Source organism: Halichoeres trimaculatus, unplaced genomic scaffold, assembly GCF_033239565.1.
Source record: "Halichoeres trimaculatus isolate MK-OKI-2021-1 unplaced genomic scaffold, fHalTri1.1 fHalTri1_scaffold_3, whole genome shotgun sequence".
NCBI classification, from domain to species: domain Eukaryota; kingdom Metazoa; phylum Chordata; class Actinopteri; order Labriformes; family Labridae; genus Halichoeres; species Halichoeres trimaculatus.
Genome location: NW_027437181.1, coordinates 7,727,270 through 7,748,315, shown reverse-complemented (window position 1 = coordinate 7,748,315; position 21,046 = coordinate 7,727,270). Strand labels below are relative to the sequence as shown.

The window sequence follows — 21,046 nt, the reverse complement described above, 5'->3', positions numbered from 1 at the left end:
GTTCAATATATAACCTTGCAATGCTGTGTTCATGTTCAGCTTGGAAAATCGCCTACTCTTCCACTCCCTCATAGTCACTAGGATGCATTTGGGTACCTAAACATGGTACCTTTTGATTAAAAGTGAATCAGTACCCGATACTTTTGACAAAATTCAGTTGGTGCCTATAAAAGTACCTTTTTCGGTATCCATTCCTAATTAGGCTCCAGTGTCCACCATCGCTACAAAATGAATCACAGAAATCGATTTGAGCAGAGAAAACCACAGATCTCTCTTCTCACGACTGAACTTTATTAAACTGTTAAATAAAGTCCTTACAGTCCCTCTAAAGGCAACTGACCAAAATCAGCGCATGATGTATTGATAAAATAAACCCTAAAAATGATTGAAACACAAAATTAGTGTAAAAAAATATGGCCTGGTATGAATTTGTGTGTTTTTATGACTTCTCAAAATGTCATCCTACTTCTTTTAATTAATCAAATCTGTCCCTTGCTCAGAGTAAATGTCAGGGTCAGAGCCAGGATTTCTGGTTTGAGTGGGCCAAGCTAAATTTGGCAGGCCTTAAATTACAAGTAGATCACTAATTGGATTAAATTGACTGACTGATATACTACCGTGAATATTTGTGTTTTTAAAGCAAATTTGGGTCTTTTTCGCACCTTAAATATTTGATTGTTTTTTTCTTTTTATCCCATTTTCAGTGTGTTCAAGGCTATAAGAGCAGGAAATTCAACCATGATTAAATAAAAGAAAAAAACTCTTCAGTCTTTATCAAAATCACTCTCTTGTCTTGCCTGTGTAACATGAGGTTGAATGTGTCATTACTATGTTTATTCACTTTTTCCAGAAGGCTCAAATTATTGCCAAACTCAGCTCATTTTACAAAGACCAATGTTTAACACTAAGAAAACAACGTGAAGTGACAATATTTCACAATGCTTCTTTTAAATTGATTTAACACATGAAAAAAATAAAATAAAAGAGAAGTTTAGGGTGGGCTTGTTGAAAAGTGGATGGGCCTGGGACCTCTGGGCCCACCCATAACGCCGCCCCTGGTTTGTGTGAAGGAAAATGTAAATCAGGATGTTTCTGCAGCCTGCTGTTGACCCCGCAAAAGACACTAACCCTCAGCAGCAGGTTCAGCTTTTAGAAATAAGAATCCTGAAATCTGACGGTCTCTGGTTTGCTGTTTTAGCTCATTAGAAGCTTTAAGATCCACCGCTGATGAGAGCTGATAACTCACCCTGATGCTGTTCGCTGTGTGTAACCCTGTCTCACTGCTCGATCTCACAGCAGGAAGCTAAAGGTCATAATATGCATGACATCGCGGTTGCTGGGTAACATGAAGCTGGGGAGCAGCTGATTTATCTTCACACAGCTGCAGCAGCTCAGCGTCTCTGACCTGTGTGTGTGTGTGTGTGGGTGTATGTGTGTGTGTGTGGGTGGGTGTGTGTGTGCTGCTCTGGAGGAAGACACAGCTGCTTTATTTCATCTCTGAGCTCATTCTGCTCCTAAAGCTGACCAGAGCTCAGTCTGAGGATCTGTGAGTTTTCAGGACCAGGATTTGTCAGCCAGACCACAAATACTGGGTGTCATCTTCGGAGCATCTGTGTACTGGTCCCCAGGAGGATCTGATAGTCCCAGCTGAAATCTTTCTAGATTAACAGTTTTTTCTCTGACACACATTTAAAGACACAAACAGCAGGGACTGTACCTGAAACATGACGGTGAAGAAGACCACCACGATCGTTGTAGCAACAAAGTAATCCTTCGCTTTGACCTGCTCTGCGTCCAGAAGTACCACCAGAGCAAACGCCACGGCCCCTCGCAGGCCTCCGTAAGACATCACCACCTGGTCCAGCTTGTCCAATGGGACGAGGCGGAAACGGTTCAGGATCCAGGTCTGACCTATCACACCTGGAACGCAGAGGAAGACAGATTTAAGAGGAGAGACTGTGAGGGCTTGGTCTGACCTACAAGACGTGAAGAACGATGACAATCACATAAAATATCCATGTTTTAAAATGAAGCAGAGGAGTTTGAGGTGAAGGAAAGGACGCGTGTAAAGGTTAAAAGGGATTCTGGGATTATTCTGGTATTTAGCGGGACAGTAAAGAGCAGCATCACAGTTTCTTTTTTCAAACCTGGAGCTCAAATGTCAAACAAAAGGCCAGCGCTGCTTGAGACCTCCACTTTTCACCACTGTGGCAAAACACTGACATGACATCACATTTTAAAGAACGACAGATCCTCAAAGATGGAGGCTGTTACTGACCTATCGCTCTGAAGATGAAGATGAAGACGAGTGTACACGACACCAGGCCGGTGTCCCACGCCCACTTGGACTTATCCACTGCGGAGATCCCCAGGAAGATGAAGATGATAGTCTCAGCAATGCTTGCCAGAGTCTTCATCGTGTACTTCACCGTTGTCCGAGACTTCTGGGAGATGTTGGCTTCAACGTATTTGTTGGCGCCGATGCCACAAAAGGTCATACTGAGGAGACAGAGTGAGATTCCTGTTTGTAGGATGAAGTCATAACAAGAAGCAACGACCTGTGTGCATTAAACCTCTCTGTAATCTGAGGAGTTCTGTCTCTCTCAGCAGATATCTGCATGATAAGAAAATTAGTCGGTAAACTTAACAAAACACTCCACTCTAAAAATAGCGTCACTTTTTTATAAGGCTTGAAGTCATCTTATGAGGATATCGTAATTGCTTCATGACATGCTGGAAGTACTGGGCCTCAAACACCGAGGCCTACCCTCCAAAAGGCTTCCAGAGGGCTGGCCAATCAGAGTGAAAGGGGTTTGTGGGGCCGGGAGCCTTAAAGAGACAGCAGCTAAAACAAATACAAAGGCTGAAATAAGGGTTTACTAAAACACCAGGGAGAGAAACATATGGATTTCTCTGAGCTGTAAATGTGTTGAGTTATGCTTTACTTTGTGTGGAGTTACCTGGTTTCCTCCACAGCGTTTTGGGCTCCTGTAAACTTTATGCATCTGCGGCTTCTGCTCCTGCATCTTTCTTTCTCATCATCCCTTATCAACTGCCTGCATTTAAGATTGGTGGAAAGAGGAGTCAGGTGCCAGAGTATTCCTGCTTCTACAAGTGGTACATTGGCCAACTTTTCTGTGGATTAAGTATTTAGCAAGTTTCTAGATGCTCTTCTAGATTTATCGCGTCTAACTGCTGCTGTCCTCCCTTTGTTCCTCTAGTTCCCCGTTGTACAATAAATCTGGATACTTTGTTTGGCAATATCAAAATCAGGATTCTTTGCCCATTTTTTTTTCTTTTTTTCAAATACAAATTATTCATTTCAGTCTTTGTTTATAAACTGGATTGGAAAAAAGTTACCACTTTTCTCCAGTAGAGGGTGAAATGTTTCTCTCTGACTCACGTGATGTGCATTTTATGGGAAAATATTGCTCCTGATATAGTCTGTAGACATTATCATCAGCATTTAACTTTTTCACATGGTCTAGTGTTAAAAAAGCAAACTAAAGATCGCAAAAAATCGCAGTTTAAATTGAATCGGCACCCCAAAAATCAAATAGGATCGCAATAATCGTCCCAGCCCTTCTGATCAAACTCTGCCATGCTCACTCCCTAGACTCTCACCTGCCTTCATGTGACTCACTCCTGCACCTTGTGGATCTCACCTACGCTACTTCCTCTGCCTCCGCTGTGCTTTTAGGTCATCATTCAATTGGTTACTGACACCATTACAGTAAATCATGTAAAGATACTACGGTGGAACACAAGGGTCAGAATAAAGGCTAAAAGAAGGAGCATTGTGATGTTTATTTGAAAATTAATGACATAAAGTTGGCTTATTTTGGGGTTGATACTGCAGAGGTAAAGCCTCTTTACAGTGAAGCTGAGACCTAACAGAGTGAAATTAACAGGAGCTACATTAGGGGATGTAAGGGACCAAGAAATTACTGTTTTTTATTAGCAAACATGCAGAGAAGCACATTTTGCTGCTTCGGATATGATTACATGGTCATTATCACATGGTCTTACAGTATTTCATTCAGCACTTCTTCTAAAGACTGAAACTTGACTTGACTTTTACGTTCTTACACTGCAAAAATTGAAACTGTGCAAGTTTTATATTTAGTAAAAATGGCTTCATTAGACTCGATATGGGCCAATTTTCCTGTCTTATAATATCTTTAAATGGAACATTTTTTCTGGGCTTGTCAGGTAATTGTGGCTCATATTAGGTGAATTACATCGTTTTTACTAAAAATAAGTCCTTTGTGCAGATTTAAGAGTTTGCTGCGTAATCGTGGCTGATCTCATGGTTGCAGCATCTCTGAAAGAAACCACATTTTCAGGGTAAATGTCAAAGACTTCCCCTCACAATGGGTAAATATGTTCACCCAAAGGCCTTAGAGCACATCTGCATATGATCTTTGAGTCCAGCTGTTTGTCTTTCAGCTGCGTGGGGATCCAGAAACACATTTTCTGTGTATTAAACAGATTTTACTGTTGGAGCATGTTTTGGTGGCACGTTTTGGGAAACACTCACGACAGGATGGCCGACAGAGAGAAGAGCTCAGCCGTCAGGTAGGCCAGGTACACCAGCAGGAAGACGAAGAGCGGCTCGATGATCCGAACCTTCTTGGTGAAGCGAGTGATGAAGCCGAGGATGACGGCGAAAACCAGACCCACCAGGGTGCCCCCGATACTGACAATGAGGAAGGAGGCTGTGGAGGAAGAGGAGGAGGAAGGTGAACAACTGACAGTCTGATTAAGTTCGACTTTCTCTCTCTTGGTGGACTCACCGACTCCTTTGAAGTAATCTGCCGTCTGCACGTTCTCCGCCCCAACCTCCACGAAGGAGATGTAGACTTTATAAAGAACCTGGGACACAGGAACTTTAGATTAGAGGTGTGCTATTTCATCTCAGGTTCAGGGGCATCACATCTGCACTGTTTCTAAGCAACTGAAGACAACAGACGTCACCTCTCCATCTTTTTACATTCCTTTCAGTATTTTGTGTCTTTTGTATTTCAACACTTTTATAAGAAAGAAAAACCTTGATGGACGTCAGCTGTTCAGGATATTTCATTTCAACAGGAAACATTAACGAAAAGCTGTATTTCTTACTCAGAGTGCACTTGTTTCACAGAGTTTCAGACAGAAATAAAGACTGTATATCCATCAAATAGGTTTCTGTAGTAAAGTGATGCTCGTAGACATTATAAGTCATATCTTTTTCCCTGCCAAACAAGAGAACAAATGCACATGCATTTATTTTAGTGCACCGTGTCCAGGCGATCTCTCATCAGCTAGATTTCACCTTGATTATCTCTTTGTCGTGAAATGAGGAGGGCTCCAACAGGAAACTCCTTTTTTCAGCCTCATATATCAACCTTGGTGTCAGACAATTTGCAAAAGCTACAACACTGATGCAAGAGCAAAAAGCACAAATACATCCACAAAGGAAGTTAAAGGAGTTTTTTTTTTTTTATCTGAACAGAAACAGAAAAGTTGTAAAAGTAAATAAATGATTAACTTTATCTATAATATAAAATAGTTTCCAAGGGGTGTCACCTTGTGATATCCTTCACAGTAGTTTCGCAGTAGTAATTTCTTCATTTACATTAGCACTTGAGCTATATTTATCTAGCTATTTAGCTATATTTTTGGCTGTACTTCCGTTGTGTTGCGGTGTTTGCATTCCTGCTGTGGCTTTTGCAAATCGGCTGACACCTATCAGCCACTGTAACCTCTCCTCATACATGTCTGCATCAGTGACAGTGGTGAAAAAAAACCTTGCGTTGAAAATGTGCTGAAAATCATGTGTCAGGTTGATTTCTATGGAAAACGTATCGTACTCTGTCGTGTTAAGGGATGGGTATTGATAAGATTTTGTTGATACCAAACATAGACTTCGTTCACGCTTCAGAGAGGTGTACTTCGGCACGGTTCACTAATAGACTGTAAAAAAAATGGACGTCATCTTGCTCAGCTCGAAGTGAGGTCTCCACAAAAACTGCTCCCCCTGGTGACTGGCTTCAGTATAGGTTAAAAAATACGACTTTCCAACCATTCCAGATGGGCCGTGGTCAAACTTTGAAAAATTATTACACCTCGTAGAAATGTTTCTCATGTCCAATTGTTGTAGTGATTTGAAGATATTATTTGGCTGTCTTGTATCCAAGTCCTCTTTTTTCTGAAACATTTCGTTTTCATTAGTTATACCAAGTTAAAAACGAGGCTTTATGTAACGTGTAATGATGATTGACAGCTGCCGTTCTCGTGTATTTTTTCAGTCAGGAAGTGATTAGACTATCGAAAGAAAAAAAATAATTATTTTTTTTGTCACCCAGCTCCATTCAGATTCTCCCAGAATCCCTCACAGTCTCTACTGCGCAGACTCTGGCTCCAAACTGCTACAATGGTGGTGCCTGAGACAGCGATATTTTGGCTTCAAAACCGTACAATGATAAATGGCGGAGCCACCCTGTCCTTTCTTTTTGTTCAGAAAATGGCATTAGGAACAGAGTGAAACTGTTGTTGAAACAAAACAGTGTATTGTTTTTTATCTTCATTTGATTTACAAGCTGCATACAGTTATGCATGCTATTATGTAGCTGCCGTGACTATCTGCATCCGGCTTACATGCTGCCTTCCAAGAGGGGCACGGTTCACTGTGGGATCTCAAACAGGATCAGGCATTACCGCTCTGTCCTCTATCAAAATGTGCTGATCCATACCGGACTGCTTGGTGGAAACGGGGCTTTTATTTCAGATCCATCAAGGGCCCCCTACCCCACTTTCCCCCCTTTTCTACGCCCCTGTTGCAGGAAAAAAAAGTTGACAGAAAATATCAGCAGAAGCCAAGAGAAGTTGGTCCTGGACTTTAAAAGTTTTTTCTTATCATGCAGAAAATCAGGACACCAAAGTAAGTCTGGGGTTAATGGTAAGAGGTCAGGTTCATTCTTGGGTTGAAATGTGAGCGGTGATTGGGGCATGAGTTGTTCTGTCCATGTAGAGCTGGCATTCACTGTAACAAAAATCCTGTGTCCAACAAGGGTTTCAGAAACCATGTGACAGCATTTGAATCTTTTTTCAGTGACGACAGGAAGGAGATTCCTGGAAATATCGCTGACCCTCTGTGGCGTCATGAGCTGTAAAACTCAGATAAAACAACGCAAAACTTAAACTTGAGCAGCAATAAATAACTGAGCCCTCCTTCTTCTCTCCTTTTCTTTCTTTCTGGGATTCCAGGTCAGAGCTACCGTTTTCCCACACTTTAGATTTTTCCATTTGTTGGTGGGATTTGTTCACATTCTGAGCACTGCTGAGGATTAGAACAGTGCAGTTAATCTGCTCAGAACTCTTTAATCTCTGCTTTCTCAAACTGCTGCAGAGTAAATGTGAAGTTTCTCTGCTCTTCTTGACACTTTTTGTGTTTGTATATGAAATATTTTCATACTGTGGTGAAAAAAAACAGAGATTAAAAGTAAAATCCTGCTGTTTTCTTTAGCGGGTATGAAGGATTTCTCCATATCAGATAATATTATCACTCCAAGACGGCATCAGTTATGCTTCTTAGAGTCCCCCCTAACACCTTGAGTCCAAACTGAAGTCATGAATTCAACACTAAGCGTTCGTCTGGTCTGAGCATGTGTTGTTTTCCTGACATCTGACCCTGAATGTCGTCATTTAGCACATTTCTGAAATGTTTAAATCTTCCTTACACACCTCTTAAAAAACTACATCTCTTTCTGCTCTTATTTACTCATGCTGGTAGAAAGAGGCAGCAGTAAAAAAGCTCATGTTGAAAAGCCTAAATATAGTATAAAGCCTCCACTTCTGCAACAGCAGCAGCTCAAAAGCTTTATTGAAACAGCTGATAAGCATGTTTGAGTGAACAGGTCATTGAAACATTGAGAAAGAACTGATTAAAAGTGTGTCAAACAAACCCAATGGAGCCGATTCCAGCCTCAAAACCCATTTATTTAAAAGATAAGTATAAGGTTTACTTTTTAAATTCATTTTAATGATTCTGGATACCAGAGATCACAGGGGGAGCAGGGAGAGAAAGAGACGTTTGAAAGAAGCAGCAGCGCTGTGACCAAATGTTTTTTTCCACCGTCGTCTGTGTAAAGTAAATATTTACTTTGATTTATTATCTTTCTAAAACCACAGGAACATTCAGCACAAAGCACAGGGTGGTAAAGAGTTAAAGAAAAAGGGACTGTAAAAAATCTGGGTGACCAAACATTGTACTTTGGTTTTCTAAAGCTGCGTTTCAACCACAGGAACTAGGGTAGGAATTCAATTCTATAGTAGTATCGCCCAGAGGTCCTGGAACTTTGTAGGCGGGGCCTGCAAGCTGAATAGCTCTGATTGGTGGAGCATCTATAAGATTATGCTCAGCTGTGATGGACTTGAGCTTGAAAGTACGAATGTGTCTCTGTAGGCTCCTGGTGTTCCAGGTTCCCCTTCTATGATGTTCGGGTCAAATCAGACCGATTTACAACTTCATTCAAACATAAAAAAATTAATTTTCCTCTGATCGCCTCAAGGTCTTATGATATCCTCCACACCAGGCATTTGAACATATAAAATTGCTGATCACCACTTTCATTGAATTTTGACTGGTCCAATCAACTTTGAAACACCTGTGGTGTTCCCGGTCAAAAATGACCGGCATAGAAAATGAACGGGTGATACTATATTATGTTCTTCCATTAGATGGGAAAAACATCCATGCAGACACACACATCCACAACCACCACCCCCTCTCCTCTCATGCACACGCACACACACACACATACACACATTTAGGCTGAAAAATTAGATGTCAATTATGGGAACCTGTCTCTCTCTTGCACGCTTGTGTGCCTATCCCTCCACGTGAACTACTTTCCAAACTAATGCATCATACCTGTTCAAAGGCACATCAAACAAAACAATTACGTGTTTGTTTCTGTAACATGTCTCTTCCCCGCGCCTATGTGCCTATTCCTCCACGGGAACCACACTTTCCAGACTAAACAATGCATCACATCTTTTCACAGACACCTTCATAATCTTACATTTAAAAACTTGGTCCATTTGGATAATTCTTCTAATGTTCAGTGTCAATTTTTTGTATATTGACTGCATTCATTAATGTTCATTATGAGTTGGAGACATTGTTTACATCATTGGAGGAGTGTTAAATAAAATCTGGTGATGATTATGCTTGAATGATGTATTTGGTGTTAATATAAGAGAAGTTAAACCAGACTGGTCAAATTTGACTGGGAACATCAAAGTAAGGGGGGTTGACACGAACATAATACAAGAGTGACCTTGTAAACTGGAGACCTTCGGCTGAACATGTCAGTGGATATACAGTTGACAACAGCTGTTCAAACACAGAAGAAGTTCCAGGGCAGTTTGATCCTCCTAGTTTAGTTTGATATCTAGTTTGGTATCTATACATGTCATAATCTCCTAATCAGATGAGTTAAATGATGTTGATCTAAAGCTTTTTGAGAAGGATGCATCCCGCTCAAAGTCCCCAATCAACAAGCTCCTTTTGAAGCTCAAACACGGCTCCATCTCAGACATTTTTATTACCAGAGCTCATCTTCTTTCAAACATCAACAAATCCATCTGCAGTGAAATAAAGCACCATCAAAAACCAGCACAGGCTGAATATCCTCTGTGCTAAAAGGCTAACTGCAGTGCTACACAGCTTGTCTGTCTCCTTCTATGATGTCAATTACACTGAAAGGCCTTTGTTGTTGTCTTACTGCCTGTGTGGGGGTAATGTTTAAACAGGAATTAAGTACAGGATCACACTGGCAAACCGTACTGTGCTTAAGCACGCTTCAGCCCCAAAGTCCAGATCGTTCACGCTTCAGAGAGGTGTACTTCAGGACGGTTCACTCATAGACTGTAAAAAAAATGGACGTCATCTTGCTCAGCTCGAAGTGAGGTCACCACGAAAACTGCTCCCCCTGGTGGCTGGCTGCAGTATAGGTCAAAAAATCCGGCTCTCCAGTCATTCAAGATAGGCTGTGGTCAAACCTTGAAAATTAATACACCTCGTAGAAATTTTTCTTACATCCGATTGATGTGGTGGAATGAAGATACTATTTGGCTGCCTTGTATCCAACTCTTCTTTTTTCTGAAAGTTTCATTTTCAGTCGTCATAAGAGGTTAAAAACAAGGTATTATATCACATTTAACGCTCATTGACAGCTGCCGTTCTTGTGTATTTTTGGGGGGGATTGTAAAATATGTCCGGAGGGAGAGTCAAGAAGTGTTTAGACTCTTGAAAGAAAAAAAAAATATATATTATTTTTGTCATCCAACACCACTCAGGTTTTCCCAGAATCCCTCACAGTCTCGAATGCACAGACTCTGGCTGCAAAACTGCTACTAATGGCGGCGTCTGTGACGGGGGCAATTTGGCTTCAAAACCGCACAATGATAAATGGTGGAACCACACTGTCCACTCGATATGCAGTCAATGGGTTCACTTCATGCACACATACAAGCACGCAGACATGAGGTATGATCCATGTTGTATGATCCCTGCAACCGCTCCTCTTGACAATCATTTTAAACAATAGTGGGGTATTAAAGGGCAGTGTTGGACCAAAATGACTTAACTCGGATGAAAAAGGCACAAAAATTGTGGCACCGTTCTCTGGGTCTCATTGTGATGACTCTGATGAGATCATGCTTTGTGTACACAGACGCTTCATGATGACGTAGGTGGGCTATGCGTGTGCCTGAAGTCTGGTTCTTATTAGTGTGACATAGTGTGTAGAAGCATAGACTGGATAATTAATGGACACAGTCTCCCTGAAGTCACCCATCTGTTTTTGAAACAGGTTTTTGAAGCAAACCGGCTGGCTGGCACATATTGGAAGTGGGGTGGGGTTTGAGTCCTCACACTAACAGCTTTAGGGCACCCATCATTCACATGAGCTGAGCTGTGCCTCTGATTGGGTAAACTCATTATCTCAATATCTTCAATCTGCCGTTTTTTGTACCTGTGAATATGTTTATTTCTGCTGTGAAAACACCTTTTTTGGACTTGGAGTGTATGTGACTTCCAGTACTTTCAGAGCCAGCTTCAGGCAGACACTCGAGAAACAGCAGATTTTAGCACTTCCACATTGTTGCGTATTTGTAGACCGAAGGTTGGTCTAAACGCAGCTTTGATTCTCCTCTAGGACAGAGGATATGATCAGAGCTTCTTCGGTCTATCAGGCTTTAAAACTGAGGTTTTCACGACAGGTCTTGTTCTAGCTTTGAGCCTGGTTTATCCTCTGTGTGTCTGTAAAAATGAAGTTATATTTCATGTATTTCCATTTTAAATCTCACTTGCTCTTTTTCTTGCTTGGTTTATTTCTTTGCACTAAAATAGGTAACCTCCTGGTCTGAAATACCTACTTGGCTTTAAGTCTGACTCTGATTCCTGCAGCAGCAGGTCCAACTGTTACGTATTATTACAAACAGCTGAGTGCACATGAGCGTGGAGTAAATACCACAGAGGAGGACTGAGGGGGCTGAAGCAGGGGAACGTAAACACAGTCAACAGTCTGTTGTGCTCCTTTTTGACCTTGTAAGCCTCTCTGTTGCCGTAGTAACTCATAAACTCAGCTCACATGATGTGTTTGTGTATTGACAACAGTATTTGTAGGAGCTGTGTGTGTATCTCACCACAGTGACGGCATCGTTCACCAGAGACTCCCCAAACACAATGATAAAGAGCGTATCATTGACGTGGACCTCCTCAAACACGGCCAGCACAGCCACGGGATCAACGGCAGAGATCAACGCTCCGAACAAAAGGAAGTCCATCAGCTCGGCCTGCACACGCTCGTCTGCAAACACATGCCAGTTTTAATATGACAGATTTTACTCTCTTCTAAGTGGCTGATGTGTAAGTTTTGATCTGTGAGAGCTCAGACTGACCTATGACCCCCAGAAGTTTGGCGGCGTACAGGCAGAACCCTGTGCAGAACGCGTTCCACAGCGTCCCCACCACTGCGTATGTCAGGATCGCTCCCAGGTTGTCAAAGAAGAGACGTGCCGGCATGAAGTACCCAGCATCGCCAACAATGGTCGGCAGCAGGAAGAGGAAGAAGAGGGCGGGCTCTAGCTGGTAGAGCTGCTTCTTATTGGCTATGAGGACAACCCCACCCAGGACCAGACCCAGCAGGATCAGCATGCAGCTCTCTGGGACCACCGTGGTGAAGCGCTGAGAGAAGTGGAACACTGAGGAGAGAAGAAACACGTTACACCAGATGTTTGAAGGTTTTTATTTAGGTTACTGTCCCTTTTATAGTCATCTTTGAAAACCCTCTTCAGCCTCTAAAAGGCTGCATTTCTGCTACTGTCTCTTTAAGGCTCCCCCACAGCATTTTAGAAGCATCCACCACTGTTGCAATGCTTCAGAGTCATTTTTCTTTATCTAAATGGCAGATATATAAAATATGGCATTATGTTTGGACCCTCAACCTGAGCTAAGAAGTTTAATAACAGTCCAACCTTGTTTATAAAAATATCAAAAATCAGATGGTACAGGCGTCTTCTGTAGACTAAAGACATCCTGACCTAAATGAAGACCTATTTGCAGAAAAACTCCTCATAACCTTGAGTCTGTATTCTGCCTTTTCCAACACAAAGATCACTAATGGACACAACATACAAAGAGAACAGCACTATAAATAGTCCTCAGCACAGAAGTATGCATCCTGACAAAGCTTATATTGTACACACAGTGCTTCTATGTATTCACATATGTATAGAATGTCTTTGGTACAACATGAAGCTGATCGCTTCAGAAGGCCTGAAACCACATCTTTAGGGCCAAAAAGAGGCCGGACTATTGTTCAAATTGTGTTCTTTTTAGTCCTAACATTAATACATGTTCCTGGGTTTCTGTGGACTGATCTTGAACACTTAACTGCTGTGCTTTTTGGATTCAATGTGCTACAGTTATCATCATCATTCCTGCTTTAAAGGGACTGTGACTAATCGTTTTAATTGGATTGCGGTGAAAACTTTGACCTGAAGTCTCACGCACACAATCGTGTAGACGTGACTCTAAACAAGGTGTGTTTGTTTTGGAAGTGAATGGAAATCAGATCGTCTTTTTTAATCTTATTTTCTTCAAGACAACTTTTTACAGGATACAATGAAACAAGGTAAGGTAATTATCAACAGTTCAGTCAGACAACTCACGTTTGAATTGTTTATTGAGCAGCAAATATATTTTATGTTTGGCGTCCAGGCTCCAGCCTCATCACCCCTCACATTAAATTTACATGGTGACATTGAGGAGTGATGAGCAAAACATACTGAACATAATCCCCCCGGAGCCTGCAGGTGGTTGCTGGGGTGGTGGTGGGGGCAAAGAAACATGCAGCATTACAAACGCAGGGCAGCCAAGGCATTGACAGGCAGAGAGGGATGAGAGACTCCCGGTTTAAATAGACCAGCCAATTGAGAGAGTGTGATTGCAAGATGGTTATGACGTGTGAGACACGTGGTATGTGTATAGCAGTGCTGCTCGAGTTGACTGCCTGAACTAGCTCGCGGGCTCGCCTCATTTACGCAGAGATACAGTTTGAAACGTGACAACAAGCAGACTTTGTCAGCTTGTCAGCTTGTACTGTAGTTTAGTAGCTGGCTATAGTCAGCACTGCTCCCAGCCTGGTGCTCTGAGTCCATAATGTGTAACATTAGTAAAACTTCTCCTCCTGCCAAACAGAGCTAACATAACCTCACTCTTCATTTTAGTGATTTTTATTGATAGACTCTCAAGTTTAAACAGACCACTACAGAGTAACTGCTGCATGTGGGTTGGAATAAACATTATCACAAACAGTTTAGCTGGCATTTTAGCCTTTAGCTCATATTTTAGCCTGTAGCTCATGCTCTGTCACTCTCCCGTTTAGCTTTCTTCTGCTCTTCTGTCCTTTCTCTGTCTGACAGTTAGGTGCCAGTGTCCACCAACACTACAGAATTAATCACAGAAAACGTTTTTAGCAGAGAAAAACACTGATTTTACTTTTCACTTCTTAACTTTGTCAGTGGGCGTGGTGTCATAGAGACTTCAATGTGCTGTAAATCAATGTGGTCCTGTCTGATTCCACCAGTAAACTGAGAAAAGCATTTATGATTAACCTTTATTGGTGCTAATAATCTCATTTTAAATTGTGGATTATGATCAGGCATGTGAAAGGAGACTTTTTCAAGATGACTTTGCAAGTCCTCACAGCCCCTTTACAGAGGGGGCAAAAATCATCCTAATTCTGACGTCAGAAATTGATTACAATTGGACTCCTGTCTGTCTCTGAAGCATAAAGTGTTGTTTTGTCTCTTGGCATGTTGACTTTAAATTCAAATACTTGGTAATTTTTAAGTCCGACATGATTTCATGTAGGGTGGTACAGTTTTCAAAAACATAAAGAGGGGTTACTGTTCAATTTATAGCCTTTGTTATGTCCACCTTGTACCCCAGTGGTATCTTTACATGAATCACAGTACAAAAAAAAAAACTATTTTAGAAAACCCTTATTTCAATTTCTTCATTCTAGATGTTGTCTCTTTGAGACTCCCAACTCCACAAACCCCCTTCAATCTGATTGGCCAGCCCTCTGGAGGCCTTTCATGGGTGGAGATCTGGGCAGATCTTGGTGTTTGATGCCAATTTGAGAAGCTTCTCTAATGACCCCATAATTTCAGGTAAAGTTCTGGTGCTATTTTGAGAGATTAACTAATTTTAAGAGATTATTACCTTTCACATTTGAAACGATATGGTACTGATGCCTGGTGCCTGGCAATCAGTATCAGTACTTAACGGTACCAATTTTTGGTACTTTTGTGTGTTTATGTGGTAATAATTTTTTTTTTTTTTCAAAAATAAAATCTCAAAGTTTTTCAATCTAACATATTTGTTTCACAATATAAAACTTTGAAATGTTGTGTTCATGTCCAGTATGAAATATCGCCTACTGTTCCACTCCCTCAAAGCCACAAGGATGCGTTTCGGCACCAAAACATGGTACCCTTTGATTTTATGTGAACCAGTACTCAGCACTCCAGACAGAACTTGGTCAGCACCAAAAAAAGTACCTAATTCTGTACCTTCCATGGTGCCACCTTCAAAAGGAGGCGTCAGATACCTGGACCACTTCATCAGGCCTCTTTAGATGCAAAGGAGTGACTCTACTCTGAGCTCAGGTGTGAGCAGAACTGTTTAATATCATCGTATTACTTTAATATAATTATGGATGAGTACATCAGTCTGAGTGTGCTTCTGCAAGGGTAACGAGTAGGAAGTGATATAATAAGTGCAGTCCATTTTCAGTGTTAGCACAGCGGTCATAGAGGAAACATTAGGTTGACTGCCGTGTAAATCAAGACGTACAATTTAATGAGATGTTTTGGAGCCAAGAGCGACGACCTGAATTACGTCCCTCAATAAAAAGCCAGAGAGCTGTCATCACTTCCTGATTCCTCCTGAACTTAGCTGATGCAGAGGAGACAAGGAGAGGAGAGGAGAGGAGAGGAGAGGAGAGGAGAGGAGAGGAGAGGAGAGGAGAGGAGAGGAGAGGAGAGGAGCTGCAGCTGCTGAGTCATGTTTCATTTAGCATCTGATCTACCTGAGTTTGTGTCTCTGAAGGGTGATGACTCATAATCGCTCTCCTCTGATAGGTCCGTTTGCTTTTAGGTCTCAATTGGGACAAAACACAGCCTTGGACGTGTGGTTAGAAAAGCATCATAAGGTCATCTGTGAGTCATGACAGACACGTGAAGGACAGACGTGAGTGACAGCGCTCATAAATCACCACGAGGACATGGACACATCAAAGGGTGAGCTGCACGAAGCCCTGCCTCTGTCTCCTGAGCTTAATGCATCACCTGTTCGCTTTAATGGATCTCAACGTTATCTGCTCCAACGGTCCTAACAACCCCTCACTTAACGAATCATCGGGCTTGAAGACTTCAGTTTCTTTCAGACGGTCTCAGAAACATCACCATTACTTCTCTTTCCTGCCCTTTATGACCTCTCCTTAAACATCTCCTAATATCCTTAATCATAACCTTGTGTCCTTTGTTGCATCCTCCTTTCCTCCACTAGATCCTCTTTTACATCCTCCTTTTCTACTGACATCCTTAAATCATTCCCAGCATCCTACCTTCCTTCATCATCCTCCTGTCCCTCTATACACCCTTCTGTCCTTTCCTTTCCCTTACAACAACTTCCCTTCCTTTACTTCCTCCTCTTTTCCCACTATCGTCCTCTGTTTTCCAGCTCCAAGACCAGATTCCAGGATGCTTTTCTCTAGCATTTCTATCCTCTGATTGAGAGGTAGAGACTCACTGAGCCACAGCAGGATCTTAGCTCAAGGTTATCAGGTCTTGAAGGTCGACAATTCCTGATCTGTGGAAAATACTTCTTGCAGGATGAGGCAAACGCAGCTTGAACTTTTGCATTTAATTAAAAACTGTCATGATTTTTTCTCCTTTTCTTCTGTTCTTTGCTGCATCCTGGTTTCCTTTTGCCCTAGCTGTATCCTTATCTCCTTCTGCCTTTTGCTGCATCCTTTTTTTCATTTTTTTTTGTTTATTGTTTTATTTTTCATGTGTTTGGCTTCTGTAGAGTAGGCCTATTTTTTTGTCTGTTTGTTTATTATCATCATCATTATTATTATTATTATTATTATTATTATTATTATTATTATTATTATTATTATTATTATTATTATTATTACTATCATTGCCATTGTTATTATTTTGTCCGGAATAAACTTAACTACTACTACTGTCCTCTAACATCCTTCTTTCCTCCACTTAAACCCTTGCCCCTTCTGTCCCTCACCTTTTCCTCCTTTCTTTCCTTTTGTCTATATGTCCTTCACTACATCCTTTGGCCCTTTCCTTCCTGGTTTCCTCCCTTAACCTCTTCTATGCTTCATCACTCTTCCTGCAGCCTCTTGCACACATGAATCCTCCAAAACCCTGGCCATGGTCTACCGGTCCCTCGCTGAGAGTTTTCTCTCATTTAACATCATTTCTTGCTATGGGAACCTCTCAGTTTGACACAGGAACAAGCTGACCCGGGTAGTTAACCAAGCCAATAAAATAATAGGGGACAAGCAGATGCAGCTTCAGGAAATATATAAACATTCAATGACAAAAAAGCTGTCCAGATCTACAGCGACACCACCCACCCTCTCAGTCCTGCGTTTGCTTTGTTGCCATCAGGAAGGAGGCTCAGAGTTCCTCTAGTTAGGAGAGCGGCATACAAAAGGTCATTTGTGCCCTCTGCAGTGAACATTTTAAATCAAACAATCTTGAATGAACTATGAGCTGTTTCTGAGGTAACCTATGTGCGTAGTAGAATTGTAGTGGATTATTTATTTATTTATGTATTCATAGACTTGTTTTGTGTTTTTATTGTTGTGGTGGCTGGCGATCGTGATGCCAAAGGCAATTTTCCACTGTGTTTTAAACCAATGGACATTAAAGCTATCTATCTATCTATCTATCTATCTATCTATCTATCTATCTATCTATCTATCTATCTATCTATCTATCTATCTATCTATCTATCTAAATTTATGAATCATTTCCTGACATACAGGCCAGATATTTACAGTAACTTGTCTTTTACACGAGCACCCCACAGCGGGAGGTTATCTCTGTCTGGTGCAGTCTTGCTTCAAGATTTTCTCCGTTTGTTTTGTTAGTGCGCGCAAAAAAGAGGAGTTTTGTTGAGTTTGTTTATATCATGGCATTATTTATAAGGATGCCTTGGGTTCAAACACAGCACTTGAAAAAAAGGAACAGACATTTAGCGAGAGCAGAAAGGAGTTAAATCAGGAAAGCTTTGAGTTCATCCTCCAACCCGCGCTGGCTTCTCATCAGACGTACAGGAGTGCAGAGCATGTGCGCCTATGCATCCTTTATCTTACTACATCCTTGTGCTGCTGCCTACATCTTCCTGTATTTCCCTACATCCTTATAACCCTCTACAGCAGATGCATCTGGATGTGAAACTTAAAATTTCTGCGTACAGAAGCTATCCACTTCTCCATTGTCTTGCATGTTCAAAATTCCTATTTTCTGCCTCACACTTGAACGCAGCATGCAAATGCTACTCTAACACCACAATGCTCCAAGTTATTTTCACAAAGATTTGCAAAACTTTAAAGAAATCAACATTGAACACACACATAGGTTGGAGGCAATATAAACGCACACACACACACACACACATACACACCCACACACAGCTGAGCTTCCCACACACACCAGAAGGACGACGACAGAGACGCTGAGAATATTCAGCTGCTCCACATGAAGCAACGAGAACGTTTACAGGCGACAGACAGCAGAAAGTCTCACTCTCAGTCTGCAGGTGGGTTTGTGTCACCTGGTTTTAAAGAGCAGACTGATTGATGGCTTCAGATTTCAGCACAGAGCGCTGTGATGTATTTTAAGTGTGAAGTGATGTGCTTACAGGTCGATGTGAAAATACACTGGGATCATGTCTTTGATATAAAAAAAAATCTACCTGTTGCACATATTTTGATTAATTGCATAAACTAATTTCTGGAGCAGCATCAAACCTTTGCTGTATCTCTCCTTCAGGATTTTTAAGGACAAATCAATCCCAGACGAATACTGAATAATATCAATGAAATTAGAATTATTTTTTGGACATGATCCAGTGTCAAGACCCTTAATGTGAGAGTTAAAACTGTTGGTTATTTTGTGTGACCTTCCAGTTATGTCTGTTGTCTTGATCCCCACACGAGAAAGAAGAGTCAGATTCAGATGCATGTACAGAGCCTCAGTGTGTATGCGTGCAAGTGTGTGTGTGTGTTAGTGTGTGACTGGGGGGGGAGGGGGGTGTAACACGACCACCTTAATTAGCAGCATGTATAGCACGGTATTGTTCTGCAGCACAGTGAGTCACCAGCAGCTCAGGAAACATGACGGTCTGTCACTGTGTGTCTGTGTGTGAGAGTGTGTCTGTGTGTGAAAGTGTGTGGTGACGGAGGTACAAAATGTTTAAACCAGGGAGGGAGACAGAGAGACAGAGAGTCTGAGTCCTGCTGCTCTGTTTCTGCTCTGAAAAATACTTGAATGCGCACACACACATGCACACACAGACACAATGTGGGAGGGCTATTTTAGGAAGAAGCCGTGTTTTCCCATATGTTAAACATGCATGTAAAGTCCCAATGATCTTCAGAGCATGTGATGATTTTTAAACTACTACATGGTTGTAAATGAAATGATGAGGTCATCACATGAGGATCTTAGCCAGGCCTCAAACACCAAGGTCTGCCCACAGCTCCTCCTCCTGACGGGCCTCCAGAGGGCAGGCCAATCAGAGAGAAGGAGGTTTGTGGAGTAGGGAGAAGGAGTGGTTCAGACAAGAGGCTAAGATATGTGTTTTCTAAAACACCAGGGAGAGAAAAATAGTGATTTTTTGGGAGGGGGCTGTAAATCACGTGAAGATACTACAAGGGCACCAGAAGGTCAGATTAAAGACTAAACAAAACATATTACCCCGTCTTTAAGTTTGTGAAAACTGCACAGGAAACACAGAAGACTCTCTGCAGCTGCAAAATTTCAAAGTTCAATCATATTTTTTCTATTCTGCAAATAAAGTTGAGATGAAAATAACATTTCCAGTATCATAGGCCTGAGTAAAGTCAGATTTCTGAAAAAAGGATTGGATATTTTGAGGTAAGGTTGACATCCTAATTTCTAGCTGCAAGTATGTGAGCGCTATTCAATCTGCATGCATTACTGAACATTGTTACTGACTACTTTTAATTAAAGTTAGAGTATAGTTCCAATGCTGGGCAGCTGTGTTAACTTTCACCTGAGGGGTTTGATGAGAAAACACCAGGTTCTGCTTGATTCAGACATTTAAGTGACTTTATAGACTTGATGATAAGAGATATTTGCTCAATTTTTCTAAGAAGAAAACGATCCCCTTCCTTGCTGGCACTCAACACAGTTTAAAATTGGTGTTATTCTCAAAAAAAGAGTAACATTATTAAAAAAAAACACTAATAGAAGGCTTTTAAACTCATCAAATCATATATCAGACAGAAAACCAGTTTATAAACAGGATGGATCTGTTGTGTTTTGAACACTTGGAGCTTAATGTGACTAATTGACTTCAGTCAGATCATGAAAAGTCTCCTCACAACTTAAAGTTCTGCTTTAGTCCCACTTCAGTGGAGCCAACCAGTCCCAGTACATCCAGTACACCCAGTTAGTTTAGGACTATTCTGAAGTAACAAGGAGTCCCATAAAGGTTTAAGAACACGGTCTAAGAAGCAGGACTTACAGATCTTGGCCACACTGGCCAGCAGGAGCCAGATAGCGATGATGTATGGGGTCTGGACGTAGCTCCACTCCCACTGCACGATCTTGTACCCGCCGCCGTGGTGATGATGCTCCCCCTCCCCTTCCTCCTCTCCGGGGCCGGCCGGCTCCTCCGCCGCTGACCGGGCCAAGGCGACACCAGGTGCCCCGTAGTCCGCCTGGGGTCGCGGGAGGAGGAGCAGCGGCGGGGCGGAGGGAGAGGCGGGGACCGGCGGAGAGAAGCCTAGCCCCGGACCCCGGAGCGGCGGAGCACCGGTCCCGGTCAGGTCGGCGGCGGCAGCAGCGGCCGTCAGCAGCAGCAGCATCACACCGAGCGGCAGCATCTTCCCCCCGGAGCTCAGCGGGCTGACATGCCCCCCCTCCTGGTCCTTTTATACCGAGACACGGAGAGGACACAGAGGAGGGCCGGCAGCCGGTTTACTATATCAACACTCCCTCTCTCTCACACACCCACTAACACACACACTCCACACACACACACTCCAAACACACGCAGGCTCCGGGAACAAGAGGAGGAGGGGACACCGAAGCTGGACATGTGACCCGGGACCAGGAGCTTTAAAGAGACGGAGACACTGCAGGTAGACCACGAAGACCACCTGAGACTGGCACGGTCACGACACCTGAACAGCAGGAAAACGACTTA

The 21,046-nt window shown here is 42.2% G+C and overlaps 1 protein-coding gene across 1 annotated transcript in view; it reads right to left on the bottom strand.

Moving 5' to 3' along the window:
- Positions 1–20,860, bottom strand: part of slc9a5 (solute carrier family 9 member A5) — a 31,132-nt gene extending 10,272 nt beyond the window's left edge. Inside the window, exons 1-7 of the mRNA XM_074666707.1 lie at positions 20,363–20,860; positions 11,950–12,252; positions 11,695–11,858; positions 4,797–4,875; positions 4,541–4,718; positions 2,279–2,499; positions 1,718–1,920 (exon numbers count right to left, since the gene is read on the bottom strand). Of these exons, the coding sequence (XP_074522808.1) occupies positions 1,718–1,920; positions 2,279–2,499; positions 4,541–4,718; positions 4,797–4,875; positions 11,695–11,858; positions 11,950–12,252; positions 20,363–20,723 (1,509 nt within the window). The 5' untranslated portion in view covers positions 20,724–20,860. The remainder of the gene's footprint in view (positions 1–1,717; positions 1,921–2,278; positions 2,500–4,540; positions 4,719–4,796; positions 4,876–11,694; positions 11,859–11,949; positions 12,253–20,362) is intronic.
- Between the last annotated feature and the right edge of the window lie 186 nt (positions 20,861–21,046).